This window comes from Typopeltis vanoorti, chromosome 22 (genome assembly GCF_054136105.1).
Source record: "Typopeltis vanoorti isolate ZY-2024b chromosome 22, IOZ_Tvanoo_1.0, whole genome shotgun sequence".
NCBI lineage: Eukaryota > Metazoa > Arthropoda > Arachnida > Uropygi > Thelyphonidae > Typopeltis > Typopeltis vanoorti.
This window is the reverse complement of record NC_143570.1, coordinates 72096440-72122509: the sequence shown is the minus strand read 5'-3', so window position 1 is coordinate 72122509 and position 26070 is coordinate 72096440. Positions and strand designations below refer to the sequence as shown.

At 34.9% G+C, this 26070-nt stretch overlaps 1 protein-coding gene across 3 annotated transcripts in view; it reads left to right on the top strand.

Annotated features, from left to right (window-relative positions):
* The window catches only part of viaf (viral IAP-associated factor), a 155488-nt gene that overhangs the window by 15224 nt on the left and 114194 nt on the right, over positions 1 to 26070 (top strand). For all 3 annotated transcript variants that reach the window (XM_090412100.1, XM_090412098.1, XM_090412099.1), the window contains exon 2: positions 3625 to 3693. In XM_090412100.1, the coding sequence (XP_090268226.1) occupies positions 3688 to 3693 (6 nt within the window). In that variant the 5' untranslated portion in view covers positions 3625 to 3687. The remainder of the gene's footprint in view (positions 1 to 3624; positions 3694 to 26070) is intronic.

Below are 26070 nucleotides of genomic sequence, written 5' to 3'. Positions count from 1 at the left end.
GGAAAAGCTAAGTCATTAAGAGACATGAATGTGGCGCTAGTAATACAGTGATTGTGCGAGACCTGGGATACAGTGAGCCTACAGTTTGGACTATATTAAATAAGAACAAGGAAAAGTTGCTATTGCTCCTTTAAAAAGCATGCAGATCACCTGAAATAGAAGCCATTTAATGATCAAGATTGAGCATCTTCTGTCACTCTGGATTGACAGAATACCTCTTAGTACAGAAAATATTCAGACATATGCTCTCAATATTTTTGCCTGATTAAAAGAGACCAAATTTCAAGAGGAATGTGAAAGCTTTACTGCGAGTTTAGAATGGTTTGACCATTTTAAAAATCAAACTGGACTGCATAACATAAGAATAACTGGGGAATCTGCTAGTGCTGATAAAGATTCTGCAGCCAAGTGTCCTCAAGAATTGCAAAGGATAATTCAGAAGGGTGATTATGATGATCGGTAAATATTCAAAGTTGACAAAATTGGTCTCCTTTGGAAGTGTATGCCAACAAAAACTTTCCTAGCTAAAACTGAAGCATCTCAATGAGGATACAAAGTATCTAAAGATCGTCTTATGCTTTTCTTAGGAGGCAATGCAGAAGGCAACTTTAAACTGAAGCCTATGTTAGTTTATCGTGCACAAAATCCAAGATCTAACATTATTGAAGAAATCAACACAATTGGAAAAGAACTTGGATTTAATGAACTGGATAATGAAGATGTGAGAAACTTGCTTGATTCCCATTCAGAACGTTTAAGTGAGAAAGATATTCTTCAACTAGAAGAACAATGTGCATATGAAGAAGAAGATAACGATTGCGAACAAGAAGAGAATGTTACGACTAAGAAGCTAACTGTAAAAGAACGTGAGCTAGTTTTCAATCCCATTGAGCATGCTAAGGAAATTTTGTTTGATGCTGATCCTGATATGGAACGAAGCTTTGAAGTCTGCTGAAATCTTAATAAAGCGATCACCAGTTATCGCAAATTGCATGACAAGATGTAAAAGTCTAGCACAATTCAAACATCTTTACTTGATTTTTTTCTAACAAAAAGTAGCTCAATCAAAAGTTAGACATTGAATAAACATTTAAGAAATTGATTTTTATTAATTTGAAGATCAGCAATAACAAGACAAACAAAATAGGCAGAAGCATTGAAAATATCAACTGTATTATGAACGGAGAACCTATAGAACAAGTAAAACATTTCAGCTACTTAGGCATGATATTTCAGCGAAGATGGTAAATTAAATATGGAAATAGACAACGGAATCAACAAAGCTGGTATGGTAGGAAGTCAGTTTGAATACATTTATATGGAATAAGAGAGAAATTAGTTGTATACAAGACATTGTTAAAACCAATTTTAATTTATGGATCTGAGAGCTTGGTCAGAAATAAAACACTTGACCAAAGACTAGAGACTGTAGATATGAGAGTCTTGAAAAAGATTAGGGACCTGAACAGATGGCATCAATGGCAATATCATATTTAAAACGAGGATATTAGGAAAGAATTTGACATTGTCAGCATCCAGGAATGCGTTATCAGAGCTAATCTTGGGTGGTATTTTCACTTAAACAGAATGGTAGAGGAAAGCTTAGCAAAACAAGTGTTCTCTGCCAGGCTGGCAGGAAAAAAAACCAGCAGAAGACTAAGATACAAGTGGATAATGTTGGAGTCTTGACAGGTAACAGACTGATTTGGAGGAAAATTGTAGATAGGAAGTTACTATCATATCCTGTACACCCCTTGAGGGTACATGAATCGAGGTGACTGGACATGTTTAAGTAGAGGTTATAGACATCCTGTTCATTAAATTCCATCTAACCTTGCAGAATTACTATCATTTTGTCAATAAAAATGGGTGGATTGAAACCAAAATAAATTAAGCATGTAATTTATTGGACCTCCTAAATACCAAAATGTATTATATCTCTTTTTAACCAGTCAGGGATATTCTATAATTTCGAAATGTGTTTTTGAATTTTTACTGCTTTAGATGGCTTAATTGAAATGAAACTGAGGTGATATGAAAGATTTTCGCTGCATTTTCATATGCAGATTTTCATTAGCTAAGGAATTAGTTTAAAGAAAATGTGAATTAATGGACAAGCAAAAAAAATTGAGAATTGCTTTCACATCTTGTGCATTGTACCTAAAAATGGAATGGAGGTGGGTGATAATTTCTTTGGTAAGATTGTCATCATTGCAAGAAATATTGTTCTTGTATTAATAAATTGGCAGATCATAATTGTGAATCACAAATATTGTTATAGAACAAGCACTTGTTCACTATAATGAACTTGAGAATTCAAAGCGAAAGTATCATAATAATAGTGTGATTATTTTTCTTAGCAAACTTTTCAGCAATAATAGGGTATTTCTTTTTATGTCCATAAGTTTACTGCAGCAAGAGCCAACTAATTAATAATAATGTCAATTAGTTTGAACTTCGGACTGAAAGCTTTTGTGTTTGTATTGCTTGTCAGGAGTTTTCTATACACTGTAAATCTAGCGTGTTGAGGTTTCATGTTGTTGATGTTTGAGGATCAGAATATTGTTTCCCAGTGATTCTGTGGTGATCAGATATCCACACAAAGCACCATGTCAATATAGTAGCTTTTGAAGAGGAAGTCACCAGGTTGATTAATTAGAGTGAATTAGCCTAGGGTAAAAGTGGAGTAGGCAAAAGTTTCCACATAAGGTAATGGGATTGCATGACAGCCAGGATAACAAAACCAGGACTAATTTTTTTGCTTTTCTGGTTGGCCAACTGGATAGTATCCCTTCTTAAACTGCAGGCATGTGCATATTTGAATCTTGCTGTGGTGTAGATGTTTGCAAATGTCATACGTTGGAGATGATTTTCAGTAGCTCTCCTGTTTAGTGATGAGCCACAAGTATCCTGAAAAAGTACTGTGCTTGGTTTCCAGAGTATGGTCCTTAGATTAGACCAGTCATGGTACTAAAATATAATAAGTTTACAACGTTTGTCAGGATTGTCATCAGAAAAGAAAAGTATTATGGTGCATACCCCACTTATTGGAGGCTTGGAAAAATGTTTCATGTTTGGTCTCTAGAGCAGGGGTTCCAGACTATAAAAATAAAATAAAATATCAAAAAAAGAAAAGAAAAAAAGAATAAAATAAAATTGATTAAAAAAAATCCTTAGCCCACTAACAGAATGTACCATTAGGTCTTTTCAGATAACCTCTCATGAGTGGAAGCAATATAAAAAAACATTAATACTTCTCACATTTATTATAAATAACCATTATTATTTAATATTATTATTATTTACAGCATCTCAATGGATTCCAGAGACACATAATAGCAGACCCAAATCAAAAATTATACACACAAATCCTATCATGCTTCTCCTCCATCAGAGATATCGATAAACATCAGAAGTCTGTAAGTTATCAGCAGTCTTAGTGCTGCCAGTATTATTGTGATCAAAACATTCAAGATTCATTGGATTATTGAACAACTTTGAAATTTAATCTTTCTGTCCCACTAGTTCTTGAGATAATAGTAATTTGAAATTATAAAGTTATTGCATCACCCTTTATAATTTTTATGTTCTGTTTGAATAAAATATGTATTTCTTTGTAATTAGAAGTTTCATCTTCATTAATTTCTGAAGATCTGTAATCTGCTTCTAATAAAAAATCATTTGAATATGCAGGTAAGAGCATTTTTCTGTTACAGAATATAATAGTTTTATTTACTTGATATTTAAAATACTTTTTTTATATGAATTCTACTTACAAAAGGTTGGGAACTTATAATACAAGGAAACATTCTGAATTAATGCCTTCAGTGTGTGATAAGTCTTCACCCAGAAGAGATGCCACAACATCAAAAATAAGATCATCATCAGATTCCTGATATATACCCTCAGAGAGTGTGCAGGATAATTATGATAGTACTACATGAAAAAATTTCACCATGACTAACTTCCAATCAACAATTTTCCTCCAAATCAATCTGTTATCTGTCAAAGCTTCAACGTTATCAGATCATATGTTTCTATCTTCTAAGGCCCTTTTAACTGTATCTATATCTTGGTTTTCCTCTGGGTCTATTTCCTTCCAACCTGGCAAAGAACACTTGTTTTGCTAATCTTTCCACTCCCATTCTATTTAAGTGACCACACCACATGATGTTAGCTCTACTAACACATTCCTGATGCTAAAAATGGCAAGTTCTTTCCTAATGTCCTCATTTTTAATAAGATACTGCCATTGATGCTATCTTTTCTCCTCACTAATCTTTCTCAGAACTCTCTATAGTGTCTCCAGACTTTGATCAAGTGTTTTATTTCTAACCCAGCTTTCAGATCCATAAATTAAAACTGGTTTGAACACTGATTTGTATACAGCTAATTTATGACTACTTTCTTTCTTATTCCATATAAATTTATTCAGCTGACTTTTTACAATACCAGATGAATAAATTGATATGAAATATAAATAAACACACACACACACACACACACACACACACACACACACACACACACACACACACACACACACACACACACACACACACACACACACAATTGTAAGCGGTAATTTAAGAAATGATTTTAAAAAGGACATACTAACTGCAGTGAACAAACTAACGAAGGTAATTCTTGCTATAAATAAATAGTGAAACCGATAGCTCAACTAAACAACAAAGAGACCAAAAATATCATAAAAGAAAAAATAGACCCAAGAAAAATCAAAATTGTGATCACAAAAATGAAAAACATTAATAACAGAGGAGTTTTAATAAATTAAAGAGTTAGATTAATAGAGAGGCTGAACAATTATTATGGGAGACTTTAACTATGGGGACATCGATTGGATGGAGGAAAGGAGGCAACAGCAAGATGTAAGTGGGATTTATACATTTGCTAAGGGATAATTACATGAAACAACATGTTATACAGGGGACAAGGGGTTTGAGGGTGTTGGATCTGATAATAGCATGAGAAGATGTATCCATAATCAAGGTAAACACTCTGCCTCCAACTAGGTAGAGTGACCACGCTGTCTTGTTTTGCGAAACTTGTTGCCAAACATGTGGAGTTCTCTGTCAACAAGGGATTTATTGGAAGTTTTTTCACTTGGTTATACTATAAATTAAATATACCAAGAAATTACATACTTGGTTTAACCTTTATCTGAGTGTAAGCAAACAAGTTTGTGCCTGAATTATTTTCAAGACTGGGGCTACTCGTATATAGAAGCTTATGACTTCACTTCACTTGCCTTAGTATCCCATAATTGCAAAACACATATCCTTACGGGTATGAATAATGCTATGCATTATGGGAAAGGTCATTACCCACAGTGTGACTTGGATAAAGGATTAAACTAAGTATATAATTTCTTGGTATCTTTAATGTATAACAAGGGATTTATGTTTAGCTATAAGGTGACATTGCTTGAGAAGCTACAAGGAAAGAATGTCACTAGTGCACGGCAAGTGGTCAGAGATTGCTTAAGGGTTTCAGTATCAGACTGCATTCCAATGGTCAGGAGGATAAACCAATTTGGAATTAAGTGGGTGAGTAGGGATATAAAGCAAGAGCTGCAAAAAAAGAAAACATTGTGCGGAAAATATAAAGAAAATAGTGATCTGCATGCTCATGAGCAGTACAATGTGCAAGCAAGAAGGCTGACTAGTATGGTAAGGAAGGCCAAATCATACTAAGAGAGAGAGAGAGAGAATTAGCCAAACAGGCCAAAGTAAACTCCAAAGAGTTTTTTTTTCATTATGTAGGAAGTAAGAGGGGAAAATGACTAAGCCAAATGAAATAGAGTTGCTGAGTGATCATTATGCAAAGGTGTATCATCCAAGTGGAGATTTTACAGTTACTGATGTTACAGAGACACATAACAAAATTGAGGTAGATGAATTGGGGGTGTTCAACACATTAAAAAATATGAATGTGAACACAGCAGTTGGACTGGATGACTTTCAACCCGTGTACTACATGAATGAGCAAGAGAATTGGCATTTTCTCATGAAGTTGTTCACACTATGTCTCATCTCTGGCAAGTTTCCAAGGAAGTGGAAAGAGGATAAGATAGTATCGTTGCCTAAAGGTTGCTCCAAGACAGATGTAGCAAATGACAGACTAATTGATATATCAGGTGTCGTTGTTAAAGTATTGGAAAAGTTGGTTAAAGGTAAAATACAACAGTGGGTGTATAAGGATGCAATATTATAGATCCTTTGTAAAAGATCCTGTCTTAGTAACTTATTCATTTTATAATAAAGTGAAAGCAGAATTGGATAAAGGTAATGGCTACACCATGATACTGCTCAGCTTTGATAAGGCATTTGACAAAATACCACATGGAAAACTGTTACAAAAACTGGAGAGGATGAGAATGGATATGGGGAAGCTAATGGACAGACACCATACAGTAGTATATGGTGGGGTGGAGTCTGGGACTAGTGGAGTACCTCAGGGTTTGGTACTAGTACCACTACTGGTAATTAATTTACGGAATTAGCAACGCATATGAAGTATATTAATTAAAGATACTTTAATTAATTAAAGATACTTTAAACTCCACCCCACAAAAACCCACTATTTGGCTTTGTTATGTGGATGATGTGTTTGCTATTTGGCCACATGGCTCAGACACACTCCACTCCTTCCTAACACACTTAAACAACCAACATCCCAGAATCCAGTTCACCTTAGAAAAAGAGGAAAACAACACCCTCCCCTTCCTAGACACTTTAATCACCCGCCAGCTTGATGGATCTTTGGTTTTCTCTGTTTACAGAAAACCCACCCACACTGGCAGATACATTCACCAGCAATTCCCCCCCCCCTCACAACAATATGGGGGTGATAAAAACACTATATAACAGGGCAAAATTAATCTGCTCAGATGACAAGGCCCTGACTATGGAACTAAACCACATCCTCAACACTTTCTTAGCCAATGGCTATAACCCCAAAAAAATCCAAAAAATACTAAAACCTATAAACCACAACCCCCCTCCCCCCTCCACAATAAAGACTACACCAAGTCTATCACTATCCCCTACATCCAGGGCACCTCTGAAAAAATAACCAATATCCTCAAAAAATATGACCTTACTTCCTGTTACAGACCATATAAAAAGTTGGCATCCCTTATCCACTCTACCAAAGACCAACCACTTCCCCTAGACCTACCTGGTGTATACCAGGTCCCTTGCAGCTGCAAATTGTCCTACTTTGGCCAAACAGGCAGAACAACAAATATCAGGATTTCAGAACACCAAGACTACATCCGGTTTCACCAGTACAGCCGCTCTGGGTTGGCAGACCATGCCTTAGATACCCATCATAAAATTCGTTGGAAGAAAACAAAAATAATCCATCGCAGCAAGTTTAAATACGAAAGATTATTCAAAGAATCTTCAGCAGCTCTAAAAAACGTTCCTAACCTCAACAAATTTGGATGCATGAAATTGCCCCAAATTTGGGAGACTTTCATTATGAGAACTTCAGCCCAACTGCCAAGACTACCAAATTAGCCCGCAAGAGGGCACCATTAGGACTTTAGGAACAAAAGTAGTTTCTTACTTTCTTCCTCATTTGCTTTGTTAGTTCCGTAGTGCACATACCATATCTTTATGTTCCTGAAGATGGCAATGTGACATTGCCGAAATATAGAAGTGATTCATTAAAGTATCTTTAATTAATATACTTCATATGCGTTGCTAATTCCGTAAATTAATTACCAGTTATGTCTAACCAACGTATAAGTCTTACTACTAGAATAGTACCACTACTCTTTAATTTGTATATCAATGACATAGAGAAAGATTTAAGAGGGGGATATTAAGTTGTTTACTGATGATACAAAGCTTGGGAGAGCAATAGTTATTATTGATAAAAGGACCTCCCAGATGTGTCTTTGACTCCATGAGATCTTGGGTAATAATAATAGATGATGTAGCTATCCTGCAGGATGATTTAAATAAATTGGCATTGTGAGCAAAGGATTGATTGTCAATTTAATGTTGCAAAATGTAAGGTTATGCACTTCGGGTTGAAAAGGTTGCATAGGGTGTTTCATATTGATGCTATTGGTTTGCAGGAAATTGATGAGGCTAGGGACTTGGGGATAATGGTGGACAAAGAGTTAAAGTTCATAGGGCATATTGTAAAAGTTAGTAAAATAGCTCAATGAATTACTTGGATATTGAAAAACACACTAACAAAAGATCTTTCTTTCTTTCTTAATCCTCCTCTTCTACCTTTTTATGGTGTCGAGGTAAGTATTCTTGTAATAACCGTAACCAAGGATAAGGTGGATGGTCCTATGTCTTCCAGTCTGTGTGATATATGTCTCTACATGCTTGTGTTCATGGGGCTGGTTTACCTGTTCTGGGGGATGAAAAACCTGAGTTTCTGGGTGAATCCTCCTCCTCACCTCTAGATGAGACCGGCTAACTCACCTTTCGTCGAAAAAGATCCGGGTTTGGTTCCCGTCCAAGACTTGAGGAACCTTTATCTTGGACGGGAACCAAACCCAGATCTTTTCAACCAAAGGGCTTTTTCTATACCGACTGAGCTACAGAGGCTTAACAAAAGATAAGGAAGTAATTATAACTCTTTATAAGGCTATGATTCAGCCATATCTTGACTATTGTGCACAGATTTGGTCACCTGAGTTTCTTGGAGACCAGGAGGTGGTCAAAAAGATTCAGAGACGAGTGACCCAGATAGTGACAGGTCTGTGGAATACTCCCTGCGAGGATAGATTGAAGATTTGTGATAAACAGATAAAGGGAAACATGATAGAAATTTTTAAGATATTAAAGGGGTTTTATAAAATATTCAAGCAGAAATTTTTCAATATATGACAAATAGTCCGAGAACTAGGGACCATCTGCAGAAGTTGTGTAAGAATGTGATTACTAGGGCTATGCAGATCAGATTTTTTTGTGTGGAGAGTGGTGAGTGGAATGGATTGCCAGAATTGGTTGTTTCCCTGACGGTGAATGGATTGAAGGAGAGGGATAATAGGATTTGTGTGTGTGTGATGGTTGATTTGAGTCTCCGGATGCCATGGAGATGTCTTAAAATAATAATTTTATCTTGTTGAAAACTCAATAGTGATCACTTCCTATTTCAAATCTTTTGTATACTTTTGTGGCCTGAACCAGTGGGAAAACCATTGTTGACAGCAACATAGCAATGAGACTTTTCTTATTCCTTGCATCTTCTCTCTCTCTCCATGTGGATTTGTGCACATTTTTATATTGGAATGTGGTGCTCATAATAACTAATCTATATTCTGAGCAGAAATTGGCAGGTATTTTCAATAATTAATATTTTGCTCTTTATTCCAAATTTTCCCAAAACATTTGTATATGTCTGGTAATCATTTTTTACTCTTCTGTTTATATCTCCAACATGGACCAACTTTTCCTTTTTTGTTATGCCATCTGCCTTCTCTAATACCTGAAAAAATTGCTCCATTTGTTTCTTAGTAGAATCTTCTGTGAGACCATATGCACAAGTAAGTTTTCCCCATTCTGATATTTCCTGCCATTCAAGAAGATTATCTTCATATTTAGTGTTGAATACTGTAGCTGCTCCCTCTTTTCCTGATAGTTATTGGCTGAATATAACAGCCAATAACAATCAACATAATCTCCCTTCCTTTTAATAGTTTAATAGTTTTCATCACTGCATAACAAGTTTCCAAGTCATCATAAGAAAAGTTTTAGTTGTTTTCAGAACCATTTTCTCATCTCTGCTTCGATCTGCACACCATTTTCAAAATGAATTTTCCCTTGAATTGTGTCTTCAGTTTAGAGGAGCAAAGTCTGTAGGGAGGATATTCCACAACTTTAAATTCACTTTCTTTGATAGCCATCGAAGTGAGTGGAGTAATAGAATACTGTCCTTACAACCTAGATATGGCTCCACCAGACTTCGGTTATTTCTTAAACTGAAGATAACTGAAGGGTATCCATTTTAGGTCAGTGCATTAGTAAGAAAATGGTTCCAAAAATAACCATAAATTTTATTACAATAGCTTTGAAAAACTTTTATGCAGTAGTGAAAATGTATTTAAAGGGAAGAAGATTATGTTGAGGAATAGTATGTGAAATAAATTAGAGACCTCAAAATATTTTTTGTTTTAGTGACATATCTCTTTTGGATAGGGCTATTGCAATGGAGGCATTACTTTCAGAATATGCCTTGTACATTAGTACTGGGTATAAGAGTTAGATAATCTTGGGATTCTGTTCTAGACAGGAATCTTGTCTAACACTAGGTAGTTAAGTCTTCTAAGGACATTTACAAACCTCCATGCCACAGACAGAATTTCAGTCCATAGAGCTGAAGGCTCTATAACTGAAGACGGTTGGGTTGGAGAGCAGAAATAGTGTTTGCTTGCCTAACCAGGCTCTTTGGTGAACCATAATATACAAATATACATTTTTTGCATTTTGGTCTATAATTCCATAAACACATAATGGTCTCTCATGTTATGCAAGTGCTGCTACTTAGTCTTGGAGTTTGGTGGGAAAGACCTAGATTCAAATCTCATGAGGTCTTTGGAGTAATGAAATGGCAGGAAAGGTTTTTATTTGTTTATTATTATTTTTTTTCAAGAAATTTCTCTAACAGTTGTCCATCCAACCTAAGAATATGTTGATTGTAGAGGCAAACACGAATCCTTAGCCTTAATTGTTGAGTAATTAGTGCATACTTTGTTTTATTATTATTGTTATGTGATACCTCCAAGGAGCCCAAAGACTAATTGAAGGAGGGCACCTTCTCTACAACTCTCCATCTCCACCACTCAGTCCACCAACTGCAGCAAACCGAATCATCTACACCAATGGCATCTACTGTCCACCACCACAACCACCAGTATTTTCACAGACAATCGGAAACATCCATGCCGACGGCGGAATTCGAACCCACATCCTTTTGGCTGGAGAGCAAATATACTAACCACTCAGCCAACCAGTCTGGCAATTTTACATGAAAGTGAGGCATATTTATATGGTCTCTTAGCCAAAAACTATTGAACATGACAAAAATGACAAATTGAACCTTATTATTCTGGTTCAATTTGTCATTTGTTTTCCTTGGAATTGGTGTATTCAGATAAATAAATAATATACAGGCATATTACATATGACGTACCTGGTCATATGACAACTTAGGTTTTTGGACCACTGTGATATGGTGAATTTCGTCATATAGCATATCACTGTTTTTGTTTGTTTGTTTGTTTTATTCACTTTTAGATTCATATAATTACTTAAATATAAAGAGCCAATAGGCATCATTTCAGTGATATAAACATTGTTTAAATTAAGGGGATATTAAATCCCACAATGCTTTAAAACCGAATAAGAAACTCAAAGATTGGAATCAGAGTTTTATGCCGAATATAGTAAACTATAAAAGTATCGGCAATTACTAGCATGAGCTAAATGCAAGTGATCCTAGTACGTAGTACAATACTGGTCAACTCGCAGCAAAGGTGGTAAAGTTCTGATCGCTATTCTTAGGTATTTTCCATAATGTAAAAACACATTTCCTAGGAAATGTATGCTGTTATTACATTATGGTGGGAAGTCACTACCCAGACCAGTTTCAGCCTTTTTTGAGGCTTCATCAGTGAGTAGCTAGACCAAATTAATACCAAAGGGTATAGCGAACTTTACCACCTTTGCTGCGAGTTGACCGGTATTGTACTACGTACTAGGATCACTTGCATTTAGCTCACGCTAGTAATCACCGATACTTTTATAGTTTACTATATTCGGCATGAAACTCTCTGATTCCAATCTTTGAGTTTCTTATTCAGTTTTAAAACAATGTGGGATTTAATATCCCCTTAAATAATGTTTATATCGCCGAAATGAAGCCTATTGGCTCTTTATATTTAAGTAACTTAATGGGTGCACCTGTTTGACAACTCGTATAGCAGAGTATATAAGTACTTTTCGCTATACCCTTTGGTATTAATTTGGTCTAGCTACTCACTGATGAAGCCTCAAAAAAGGCTGAAAAACCGGTCTGGGTAGTGACCTCCCACCATAATGTAATAACAGCATACATTTCCTAGGAAATGTGTTTTTACATTATGGAAAATACCTAAGAATAGCGATCAGAACTTTACCACCTTTGCTGCGAGTTGCCCGGTATTGTACTACATACCAGGATCTACTATATTTACTATATTCGGCATGAAACTCTCTGATTCCAATCTTTGAGTTTCTTATTTGGTTTTAAAATAATGTGGAATTTAATATCCCCTTAATTTAAATAATTCATATAATTGTTTAGTAATGTTTTTAAGCAGTTGCATATGTGCATAAATGATGTGAATAAAGCATTTAATAATAGTAATTTATTTACATTTATGCAAATGAAAAATTTAGAATTTTCAAAAACAAAAATGTTATTCTGAATAGCTCAGCTAAAGAGAACACAACAACAGTTCAGTCATCAACTATGGTGTTAAGTTTTTTCATATTTGCAATAAGATTGTTATGTTTATGGATAACTGTAGTATTAACTAATTTAGCACTTTTCACTTTATAAAGAATTTTATTTGTGTAATTACTGTTGTTACAGTAAGTTAAGCCTGTGGCCTATCACATTCGACACACTGTTGTCACTAAATTTAATCATTTTAACCTTAGTGTGTAATGTATTCTTTTCACAAGTAACAAGTAATCTTTTCATCGGAAGCAACAGCACCCTTACTTTGAATTTTATCTGCCAGCATCAACAACAGTAAAATAAAATGAGATATAAACAGTTAAAAAAACAAATTTACAGTGAAACACCCAAACACATAGAGATGCAGTGAGCACTGATATCATAAATAAACAGTTCAATGAACATTGCCATTCATAGGAGCATCATGCTGTTAAAAGTGTCGTATAAACGGGCATTGATCATAACTGAAGAGCATCGTATGAGTAGATTGTCATAAAGTGAAGTGTCATAATGCAGGGTATTACTGTACATTGCTATTATAAGAATGATGGGTGATGACAAATGAGTATTTTCAATTTGGTTACAGATACAAACATGAAAGTACATGTAGATGAAACAGAAACTTCCCGAGTTTTATCTTGCAGTCATAAATTTATCATATTAACTGCAGGTAGTGGTGGTGGTGCAATCATTCAAGCAAAGATTGCATTTAAAGTGCAAAAGGCTCCATTCTACTTCTGGTTTCATGATATGCCATCTCTGATAACAGTTCAGTGACTCCTCGAAAGAATATGTGATATTCCTACCTATAAAAACTGAATTATAAATTGATATAAATTTGTGAACAAAACATGCATTATCTGTAAGGTCAGGTTTATTATTAGTCATGTATGACAGGAAAAATATTAAGAAGCATCTCTTCCGGCTTAGCGCATCATTTCTGCACGTCTAACCACACGATAGATTGGCAAAACAGCTCCATGCCATATCTCGATGACGACTACAGGCATCGTGTAGTTAAGGAAGCCACAATAGTACTAATAACCGGCGGAAACCTCGACAGAAATCAGGGTATAATTCTAAACAGTTCGTGGAAAAACTTGATCCTCTCTCTCAATCAATCTGAACTACAGCCAGCCAGTAATCACATTACAAGTCTACAACAAACACGCATGCGTGATAATGAATAAGAACAATAAGCCATCTCTGTCACGCGAAACGTGTAACCATAGATACTAGTTTGGTTTACAACGTTTTTTATGTTCCTTTTAATTTGCATTTACTTTCATATCTCCGTAATGCCTTGAAAAAGCCAGACAGTTTGCTGGCAAAACTGGTAGGTTTTAATAAATGTTTATTGTAAAATACTGGTCTGTATTAATAAAATTGTATTTCTAGGAAAAATATTAATTTCCGGCCTGGTTGGCCGAGTGGTTAGTGTATCCGATCTCCAGCCAAAAGACTGCGGGTTCGAATCCGGCCGTGTGCATGGATGTTTGTGACTGTCTGTGAAAATACTAGTGGTGGTGATGGACAGTAGATAATGCAGTTGGTGGATGAGGTTGAATGGTGGAGACTGAGAGTTGTAAAGTAGGTGCCCTCCCTCAATGAGTCTTAGGACTCCCAGGAGGTGTCATCATCAAATTCTTGATATATACCATCAAGGGGTGTACAGGATACTACATGAGCAATTACATCATTACTAACTTTCTATCTACAATTTTTCTCCATATCAGTCTGTTACCTGTCAAGACTCCAACATTATCAGATCTTATATTTCTATCTTCTAAGGCACTTTTTACTGTATCAATCCACCTATATCTTGGTCTTCCTCTGGGTCTTTTTTCCTGACAACCTGGCAGAGAATACTTGTTTTGTTAAACTTTCCTCTCCCATTCTGTTTAAATGACCATACTACCTGAGATTAGCTCTGATAATGCATTCCTGGATGCTGACAATGTCAATTTCTTTCCTAATATCCTTATTTTTAATGTGATATTGCCATCGATGCCATCTGTTCATGCCCCTAATCTTTCTTAGGACTCTCATATCTGCGGTCTCTAGTCTTTGGTCAAGTGTTTTGGCTGATTTCTCTCTTATTCCATATAAATTTATTCAGTTGACTTCTTACCATATCAGCTTTGTTGATTCTGTTGTCTATTTCCATATTTAATTTACCGTCTTCACTAAAAATCGTGCCTAAGTAGCTGAAATGTTTTACTTGTTCTATAGGTTCTCCATTCAAAATGCAGTTGATATTTTCAATGTTTCTGCCTATTTTCATTGTCTTTGTCTTTTTAATACTAACCTTCAATCCATATCTATAACAACAGTTATTCACTTTAGTCAGGGAATCTTGCAGACTTGTGGATTTATTTACAAGTATAACATCATCTGCATAAAGCAGAGCTGAGATTAACATCTCCAATATTGATATCAAATTTAATACCACATTCCTTCATAATGTGATCCATATAGATAATGAATAACAGAGGGGATAATGTACATCACCAGATTGAACATTAAACCACCTTCCTATACTACTTTCAATTCTAACTGCTGACTTATAACTCAAATAAAGACTAAGTATTGTTTGATATAATGCTCCATTGATACCATATAACTGTAGCGTATTGAATAGCTTCTCTCTTGGCACCTTGTCATATGCCTTTTCCAGATCTACAAAACTTAAATCCAGATCTTTGTTATATTCCCATGATTTCTCAACTATCTGTCGTAAAGTGAAAATCTGATTCTGACAGCGTCTATTTGGCCTGAATCCAGCTTGTTCTTCACCAAACTTCCCTTCCACAATCCTTCTCAACTGTTTCTCAAGTATAAATCTAATAATACTTGCATAAATCTTACCAGAAACATTCAATAGAGAAATACCTCTCTAATTCTCACATTCAGTTTTATTTCCTTTTTTATATATGGGTACTATTGAAATTCATTGAAATAAGTATGCAATGATTTACTTAGAAAAATCTTATTGACTATTATCATTGATCATGATGTCTTCATGCTGGTTTCAACCATTTCTCCGACACTCATCACAATATTGAATGGGACAAGAGCTCTCATTCAATATTGTGGACAGAAACCAGGGAATGATTTTTTTATGTGTATTTGGAAGTCACGTATTAGATTTTTTTAACACAGGGGTCACAAACTGGTATCCTGCAGGCTGGATACGGCCTGTGATGGCTTCATATCCAGCCTGCGACCTTAATGATTTCTTTTCTAAAAATCAATGTTTCCAACATCCTGCGGGGATTAAAACAGAAAAAAAATTCAAACTTCTAAATGTTTTATGACAGCTTTAAACAAAAGTAAAACGTATTACTAAAATTCTTTGTATCATGTTTCTATCATCAAATATTGGCAACATTGAATGGAAGTTACTTGTCATGCAACCATTTTAATCCACGTGATACAATGTCAGTAAGTTACAGGTTTCCATTGTAATATGATAGTGTATTAATAAAAAGTTACCTCAATAACTTATTTTTTTTTTTGCCCATAACAATGTCTGAATTTACAGTTAAAAAAAAAAGAAAAATAGATCAAGAAGGCAGAACTTTTCAAGAAAAATGGGAGAAGGCATATTTCTTTGTGGAAGTTAAAAATATTCCAGTATGTTTGATATGTAGACAAAGTGTTGCCGTGGTGAAAGAATATAACCTAAAACGGCATTATGAAACAAACGATAAGAACTGTGATAAATATACAGAAAAGATGCGTGATGACAAACTTAAAGATTTAAAAAATGAACTGAAGTTTCAACAGAGGATATTTTCGAATGTTATCACAACAAGTGATCTGCTGTTAAATGTAGTTACGTCATAAGTGAAAAATTGCTCGGGCTTTGAAACCTTTTACTGATGGAGAATTTATTAAAAATTATATTTTAAGTGCAGTCGAAATCATATGTCTGGAAAAAAAGCAAGCATTTCAAAGTATAAGCCTATCAGGAAATACAGTTGCGGAGTGTGTTGAATATATAGCAGAGGACTTCCAAGATATATTGCATGAAAAATTTCTGGCAAAACTCTCATCTTTGGCAAACCCAGTTGGCCAAGAATAATTTAGCCTGCTTTCCTACACTTAAATCAATTTCTTGAAATAATAATGATGCTGAAAAGTACCTTCCTGAAATTGAAGAATTGAAAATTGAATTTGAAAAAAGATTTTCTGATTTCAACCAGTTTGAAAATGAATTATTATTATTCAGTTCACCTTTTTTTTAATTAATATTGAAAATGTTGATGAAGAATTACAAATGGAAGTGATTGAACTCCAGTGCAGTACTGAACTAAAAAATAAATATAACTAAGTTGGCATACCAAATTTTTATAAATACCTTGGCAGTAAATATCCCACATATAAAATTTATTGTGCAAAAATGTTGTCAATCTTTGGAAGCACCTATGTATGTGTGCAATATTTTTAATTATGGAACTTAATAAGTCAAAGTACCATTCACGGATAAAAGATTCTAGATTAAATGCAATACTTCATATTGCAACACGAAACGAAAAAAGCAGATATTGACATGTTAGTACAGAGGAAAAGATGTCGGGTTTCAGGATCAAAATCAAATTAAAAAAAGCACTCTTAGATAAAAATCTTTATTTTTGTAAGTCAAAATTATGCATTTAAATAATTTTCTTAAAGTATGAATAAAATGTAATTTAACTTATATTTGCTAAACTTGTTAATTTTTTAAAATTTAAATGGTGGTGTAACTGTTTACGTAAGTCGTAAAGGTCCAGCAATTTGTTGCCGGACTGTGAACCAAAACATAAATTATGTTTTGGTTCACAGAATAATATTGAATACAGCCTGCGTCCGATATACATCTAATTGACTGGCCCTTGGCTGCTTTTGAGTTTGAGACCCCTGTTTTAACACATCAGACTAACTTTTCTGCCATCATGCATACCTGCTGAACAAGGATTAACCCATGCCAGCTTCCACACTCCACGTGTTTCTGTTTTTTTACTTTTGTGTAACGGTCGGTTCCTACTTGTCCAGTTTTAGTTATGTAACGGTTCATGTTTACCCTTTATTGTATTTTTTCATTCTTCCTGACCCCAAAGAAGCCACTAATATGTGGTGAAACTAGTTGACTTAACTATCTATATTATCATGACTATTTAAATCCAGTGTTAGTTATCATTTGTCACTTATAGAAGTTTATTACACTGACTACACTGAATAATTCGGAAAGCTGGTGAGAAGGTCGAATTATAGATGATTGAGTAGAGCTCTCATAGTTCCCACCTATAAAAATGGGAATGAATCTGAATGTGAAAATTACAGCTCAATTTCTCTAATAAATGTTCCAGGTAAGATTTGTGCAGTCATTCTTGAGAAGAGGCTAAGAAGAACTGTGGAAAAGAACCTTAGAGAAGAACAATCTGGGTTCATGTCATATAGAGTTTTCAGGATCTGATTTTCATTTTTTGACAGATAATTGAGAAATTGATCCTTGTTATGTTGGAACATAACAAGGATCTTTTACTTAAGTTTTTAGACCTGGAAAATGCATGATGACAAGGTGCCAAGAGTAACAATTTTCAAAATGCTACAGTTATATGGGATAAATGAAACATTATACATAATTGTATATTTGTTATAAGTCAGCAGTTAGTTGAAGGATTTACAAAAAGATGATTTGATGTAAAATAAGCTGGGGATGCCATTGAAGTAAGAGTGTGTCAGAAATTGTGTCACGGAGCAAAGAGCTGTGATAAAATTTTACTATAAATTAGGAAAAACTGCTGCAGAATTGTACCAAGACCTAAAAAAAAAAATTTACAGTAATGATTGAGTTGTGTATATTCTGTTGGGTTTCAACATTTAAAGAGGGGGAGGGAGTCCCTGGAGGATGAACCACACTGTGAACTGCTGGTTTCTGCATGAACAAATGAAAATGTAATGAATTCTTTGGAAATTGTTGTCCATGACAGGCGAGTAACCATTAGGCTACTCACTGTACAGCTTGGTGTCGGTAAGGAAATGGCCAGATTCATCTTAGAGAATTGCGCAAAAGACTTGTTTGAGATTTGTGCTGCACACATTAACACACAAAATGAGAGAGCACAGTTGCATGTTGTCAGAATTTCATCCGTGCAGCAGATTGAGATTGTGATATTTTGCAAAGAATTGTCACTGGTGATGAAGGTTGGTGTTTTCAATTTAATCTGGAAATGAAACACATGAGCATGGAATGCCGTCGAACGTCTTCCCCTGGCAGAAGAAAGTCAGATTGCAAAAATCGCGTGCCAAGACAATGGTTTTTTGTTTTTTTTCGACGCTGCTGGAATTATCCACCATGAATTTGTTCCTGAGGGCACTATAGTGAACTGTCAGTATTATTTAGGAGTAATGTGTCTGTACTCCCGCATGCGATGTTTCAGGAAAGAATCGTTCCCAACAATTGGTTTCTGCACTGCTTCCGTGAACAACTCACTGTCTGTGAAGCAGTTTCTGTGTTGAAAGTTGATCTGTGTAATCGAACATCCTCCTATTCATCAGATTTGGCTCCTGCAGACTTTTTTCTCTTCCCAAAGATGAAGTGTGCCTTGAAAGGGGGAGTGCTTCAGCAACATTAAGGACATTCAATGCAGTTTGACTCAGACACTGAAGGAGGTTCCCTTTCAAGGACTTCCACCGTGCCTTCAAACACCTGTACGACAGGTATAAATGTTTTGTAGAGTTGGATGGAGATTATTTTGAATGTATAATTCACAGTTCCAAATATAGCTCTTTGTTTTGACATAACGATTGTTGTCTCATTACTTAATGGCATACTCTATGTGGATCACATTATGAAATAGTATTAAACCTGATTTCAGATTTATAGGTGATGTACTCCTAAACAAACCCAGTGCAAGTCTGGATTTGCTGGCATTCTTTAACTAAATTGAATAACATCTGTAACAAATTTGTATGAAAATCAGCAATAAAAAAAACCTGCAGAACAAGTTCACCATGCTTATATGGTGAGGAACCAGTTGAATTAATCTGTATGAAATCAGAGAGAAAAAGCCACAAAACATAGCTAGCAGTATGCAGCATAATGTTCAAACTAGTTTTAACATGTGGATTTTTTAGAAATTGAAATAAATAAGATAAGATAAAATAATTGGAACCCAGAGTGAAAAGTATTTTAAGCAAATTAAAATAATGAACAGATATCATTGGTGGCAGAACCATCTCAGAAACAAATATATCAGAACAGATATTAATAATTTTTTTATTTATGTATTTATTTATTTTATTTTATTTTTTTTATGTTGAGCCCATATTGGTTGGTCAACCTATAGTATATTAGTACTGTGTATGGGTTGGGAAAGAAGGAATTTGTTTACATTTGATTTGAATGACTTTAAATTGTATTCCTTGGGAAACAGAGCAGGTGGGAGACTGTTCCACAGTGCAATGGTTGCAGGGATGAAGGAAGAGGAAAAGAAACTTGTTCTGTTTGTTTCTAGGTGTACTGGGAAGGGATGTTGCAGCAGCTGCTTGTATTCCAATGAGCTTAGTGCTGAGTGGAGGAATTATTGATGTTATTTCAGATTAGCAATTCCCATGGAAATATTTATAGAATATACATACTGCAGAGACCATACGTCTGTGTGAAAGTGGGGGGAGAGAGTTGGTGGGATGGATCATTGATAAGTCTAATTGCTCTCCTCTGTATTGAGTCGAGCATTTTGAGAGAGCTTTTAGGGGCCCCACCCCATATGTGGGAGCAGTATTAAATAGCTAGGTGGATTTGTGATTTGTATAATGTTAATAGCTGTTTGGGGGTGAAATAAGCTTGAGCGAAAGAGAAATCCTAGTTTTTTTGAGGCTGGGGATACAATGGTTGTGATATGTTTATGCTAGGAGAGGTTTGATGTGAGGGTGATTCCAAGAAGCGAGATCTGAAACTGTCTGGAAATTTGGGTATCATCAAAAAGGATACTGGGAAAAAAATTGTTCTTTTTTTATAGGAAATAGTACAGAACTGGGTTTTATTGGCGTTGAAATTTATAAGGTTATCCGAACCCCCATTGTAGGATGGCTTGGAGATCGGAGTTGAGGGTGGTGGTGGTTGATGTTCTGTAGGTTGAGGTGAGTTGTGTAGGGTAAGGCTTATCAAATGCAAGCGAGGAGTGTAGTGTGCTGTTGTCTGCAAAACTGTGTATTGGGTTGGAGGTCAATTGCAGTAGGTCATTGATATATAGCAGAAAGAGGGTTGGTGAGAGGACAGAACTTTGTGGGACCCCAGCATTAATTGAATGGTGAGAGGATAGGGAGCCGTCCACCATTACACAGTGTGCATCCAGACAGAAAGCTGGCAATCCAACTACAGAACTCCTGGGTCAGACCGAATGATGGTAGTTTGCCTAGTAGGGCTTTGTACCAGACCCGGTCAAAGGCTTTGGAGATATCTAGTGCAACCAGTTGAGATTCGCCAAACCTCTCTATAGTATTTGTTCAGAGATGGGTGACGTATGTGAGTAGATCTCCTGTTGATTGGCAGTGGTAGTGTAGGAGTTGGGAATTGATGATTTTTTTCATTACTTTTGATAGGGCGGTAATTGGATGGCAGAGACTTGTCACCCTTCTTGGGAATGGGCTGAATATAGTCCAATTTCCAGTTTGTGGGATAGATTCCCATGAAGTAAGAGAGTATATATAGGTGACATAGGATAGGGGTCAGTTCTGGAGCACAAACTTTCAGAACAATTGGGGAAATGCCATCAGGGCCAGGAGAGTTTTTTGTGTCTAATTTGGACAGTATTTTTCTCATCTCATCCTGGCAAAAGAATATAGGGGACATTGTATGTTGGGTGTCTGGAATGGTTGGGGGACATTTACCATCATCAGTTATGCATGAATTTGAACCAAAGTAGGAAGCCTGAAGATTGCCTTTTCTGTGGGTGATGATGCAGTAGAACCATCTGGGTATGATAGAGGTGGGAATAGTGTTGGACAGAAGTTACGGCCAATTGCTTTGGTGAGAGACTAAAAGGCTCGGCTGCCATTTGGACTGGCTGCTAGTTTCCTGCTTTTTGCTCTTTCGAACTCTGTTTTGGAAGTGTTGATTGTTTTTTTGCATCTATTACGGGCTTTGGTGTAAGCTTTGAAGGAGGATGAGGTTCTTGATTTCAGCCAGTTGCGGTATGTCTGGTGTTTCATCTCTACAGCCTTGGCGCATCTTTTGGAGAACCAGGGTTTCATTAAGGAATGGCAGTTCAGAGTGCTGGGTGGAATGTATGTATTCATGTCGGTGAGGATTACTTTGGTAATAAGTTCGGTGCATATGTTTGAGTTGGAAGGTCGGAAGCAATAGTCCAACCATGGGAATGTGGCATAGAAGTTGTGGAGGCTGTCCCACTTGGCACTGTTATAGTGCCAAACTACTCTTGTATGGGAGTGTCTGTGTAAACATTGTTGCATGGGGGAGGAGATGAGTACTAGGTTGTGGTCAGAATTGCCTAGGGGGCTCACTTCTTTCACTGTGTATTTGGAGGAGTCATTGGTTAGGAAGAGATCTAGGGTGTTTGGGGAGTGGTTTGGGTTATCTGGTATTCTGGTTGGCATCTGGACAAGTTGTATAAGGTCGTTAGTGATGGAAAATGTTTCAGCATCTCTGCCTGCAAGATCTGTACAACTGGAGGAGGAAAGCACGTCATCCAGAGAAGTTATGCAGTTGGCAAGACAAAAAGTATTTTGTCTTGCCAACTGCATAACTTCGGCAAGACAACTGAACATTATATGCTAGGCATATAATGTTCAGTTGGTGGATTATGTAGTGTTTTAGTGGCAGTAGATGTCATATTGTAAATGGTGAATTGCCTGGTGTTGGTGGATCAGTTTCTTGTATGCTGTTTCTTTCAAATTATCTTTAACGCCATGCCTAAATTGATTAAACGACAACCATTCTAAAGAGGATTTCTCTTCAAATGAAACATTAAATTTATGAGCAATGCTCCAAAGTCTATGATAGTATTCTGAAACAGATTCATTACTACCTTGAATGCACTGATGAATTTTCCAAATGTTAGGCCCTAATTCTCTTACACTTGAAAATTCTGATATTACCAGACTTTTAAATGTTGCATAACTGTCAGTGTCTCTCAGTAAAGGTGATGTGTTTAAGAATGTTTTGGCTTTGCCCAATAATTTATTACATTAATCAACAAATGAAAATCCGACCATTTTCCTAAATCTCTAATTTTTTCTCCATATTTAAAAAATGTTTCTACACTTTCACTACTATCTCCTGAGAAAGAAGGTATTACTAAAGTTGGATTAATTAACCTAAAAAATTCCTCATCTTTAACTCAAGAAACTTCACTACTAAAATTGCTATCTCCTGTAGCCATTTTACTTAAGTCGAGATTTACTTTCTGGATTCTAAAATAGTTAAGTCATAACCAATCCTGTCGTCGACTGCGCCATTGTTAATATATTAGAGATATTTTTATATTTAGATGTTTATATAATATTAATCCTACCGGCTGCACCATTGTTTAAATATAGGATTTTTAATTATTTAATATTATCCTGTCTACAGAGATGATCTCTGTTCAACAATAATTTTTTTTTATTCCGAGTGTACCTATATATTTATTTATTTATTGCACAAGGGTTCACTCCAATTGGTGCAGTGACCTTAAATCTTTCTTTCAGAATCCAAATAATCACTGACTCATGACCAAAATACAAAATAAACACATTTAATAAAACAAAAACAATATATATATATATATATATATATATATATATATATATATATATACACACACTTCAAACAATATTACATAACTACAAATTTAATTGGATCCAGGGCCTTTTTAAAAATAAACTTACACTTAAGACTAGACTAAACACTTTGTTTTCACAATGATAAAATGTTCATAGCCAGTTTCTCTCTCTGTGAAGGCCCTTCTCCGAAGACATGACTTTATTCTTCATTTCCATAGGATCCTTTCTCATCACTCATGTAGCCACATTAATTCTTCCTAACTCAATTCTGTCTCTTTTTAGTAGAAATAATAGTTAGATCCGGCGTCCTTAAGACAAATGAAACTTCCTAATCAGAGTTTTCTCGAACATTCCTTTAGAAAATAAATAGCAATTTCTTCTTTTATTCACTAATGCTTATCGACAGTCTTAACTCTTCCACTTTAAAAAATTCACAGTTCTACGATTAATTAATTAATTTTTTTCCCAATTTTTATTAATCATAATTTTAGACCTCACCATTCTGTGATCATTATCTGTAATAAAATTGTTTAAAACTGTTACATCATTTACATTGTACAACATTCCTTTAGAAAATAAATAGCAATTTCTTCTTTTTTTCACTAATGCTTATCGACAGTCTTAACTCTTCCACTTTAAAAAATTCACAGTTCTACGATTCCCTTTTCGGAATCTACTATAAATCTTCCAATTAGAGTTTCCTCGAATATCCCTTTTAAAATGATAGTAATATTTTCTTTTATTTGTCAGTACTTATTCCACTGAAACTTCATAGTTCCACGATTCCTTTTTTGGAATATACTATTAATTTTCCTCAGACTGTCACATAAAAAAACTCAATTTCCTCCGAATCTAAATGTCTGCTGGCCTGTGTTCTGATTTCTTTTTTTTCTCACTTCTTTACAATTCATTTTGACAAAACAATTTCAATAACGGGCGCATCGCAAGTGCTTACGATGCGTGTTATGAAACTAAAACTAATAAACATACTAACATAAACAATACATAAAAATATTCAGAATTTTAAATTATGATTATTTTTACAGTACTGTCTATTGAGAATCCAACCCCTCTTTGTGTAGTGAACCATTGAAGCAATGCTTCATCAATGTTTGTAAGTTCACACTTTCCAAAATATTTTTTGTTTTGTTTTGGTTACTATGTGTTGTTTTCCAGTGCTGGTACATATACATCTTTATTTTTCCATAATGTCAATACTGTTAACAAGAACAAAGAATACTTTTTACACATTTCAACATTTTTCACACCATGTTCTAACTCATGAATAATTTCAGCTTTTTCATGACTCAAGAGACACTTTTTATTAGTCATGTTTCCGATGGAAGGGTTTGTTTTTAACTGATTTTACAGTCATAGCAAGGACTGTAAAATCATGGCAATGATTTACAGTTGAATACATTTGTACTCAAGTTGAACACTCAAAGAATACACATTTCAACATTTTTCACACCATGTTCTACCTCATAAATAATTTCAATTTTTCATGAATCGAGATACACTTTTTTTTTTAGTAGACATGTTTACATTGGAAGGATTTGTTTTTTAACTGATTTTACAGTCATGGCAATGTTTGGGTAAAGTGAGGGAGGAGAGTAGGAGGGTAAACACTGGAGTGGTTCCAAAGGATAAGATATCAGGTTATAAATTGACATGTAATCAGTTGCAGGTGGTCATAAAAGCTTTCACACCTTTCATTTTTGTCTATTCCAAGAACTACCCAAGCAGTTAAGAATGTTTGTATATAGTTACCAAAATCTTTGTAGTATATGGGATGTGATCAGACTCAGAGGTGCAGAGAAGAGGGGAGCTTTAAATTAAATTACAGAATGGACATTTATTATCCCATTCCAGCTGTGATAACAATTCTATTGGTTGTGTAGATGTCTTAATCCAAAAAAAATGCAGATTACATAATCTGCATGAAAGAAATGTCAACTGAATAGCAGAAATAGGAATATCTCTAAATAAAAGATATCAATTTAAAATTGTACAATTTTATGCTAAATTAAAAGAAACTTTAACTTACAGTAAAGAATTTTATATAATTATCATGGGTGACTTAAATTCAAAAATATGTGAAAATAATAATAACCTAAATTCAATGGACAAGTTTGGTTTGTGGAAGAGAAATGAAGAGGAACTGGAATTTACTGAAGAGAACTGAAATCTTTATTATAAATTCAATCTTTAATTTTAAAAAGAAACGTCATAAATGGACAGTCCAATTGGCTAGACCTTTAATGAAATAGATTTTATAGTAACAAATAGGAGATATATTGTAAATGATGTAACAGTTTTAAACAATTTTATTACAGATAATGATCACAGAATGGTGAGGTCTAAAATTATGATTAATAAAAATTGGGAAAAAAATAAATTAATTAAACAGAACTTCAGTGCAGTACATCTAGAAAATTTAAAACTTGAAAAAAGCATATGTGAAGTTGTTTTAAAAGAGAACCATCAAATGAAATCAGAGAAAAGAGGGAGAACTAAACAATAATTATCTTCCATGAAATAGGTGGAATTATTACCTATGCAAGAAGTGACAACTTTGAAAAGAAACTGTAGATTTATTAAGAAAACACTGAGAATTATAAAAAGAGATACTACCACAAGAAAATCTATAGAATAATCAGGATTATGCAAAACAGTCTGAAAAAGAATGGCACATGAAATCTTAGCCAGAAAAATTAAATAAACTGTTGAAAATAATAAAATACAATGGTATCTCGCTAATCCGAACTAATAAAAACCGTGCTCATTCGGATTAGCAAAAAGTTT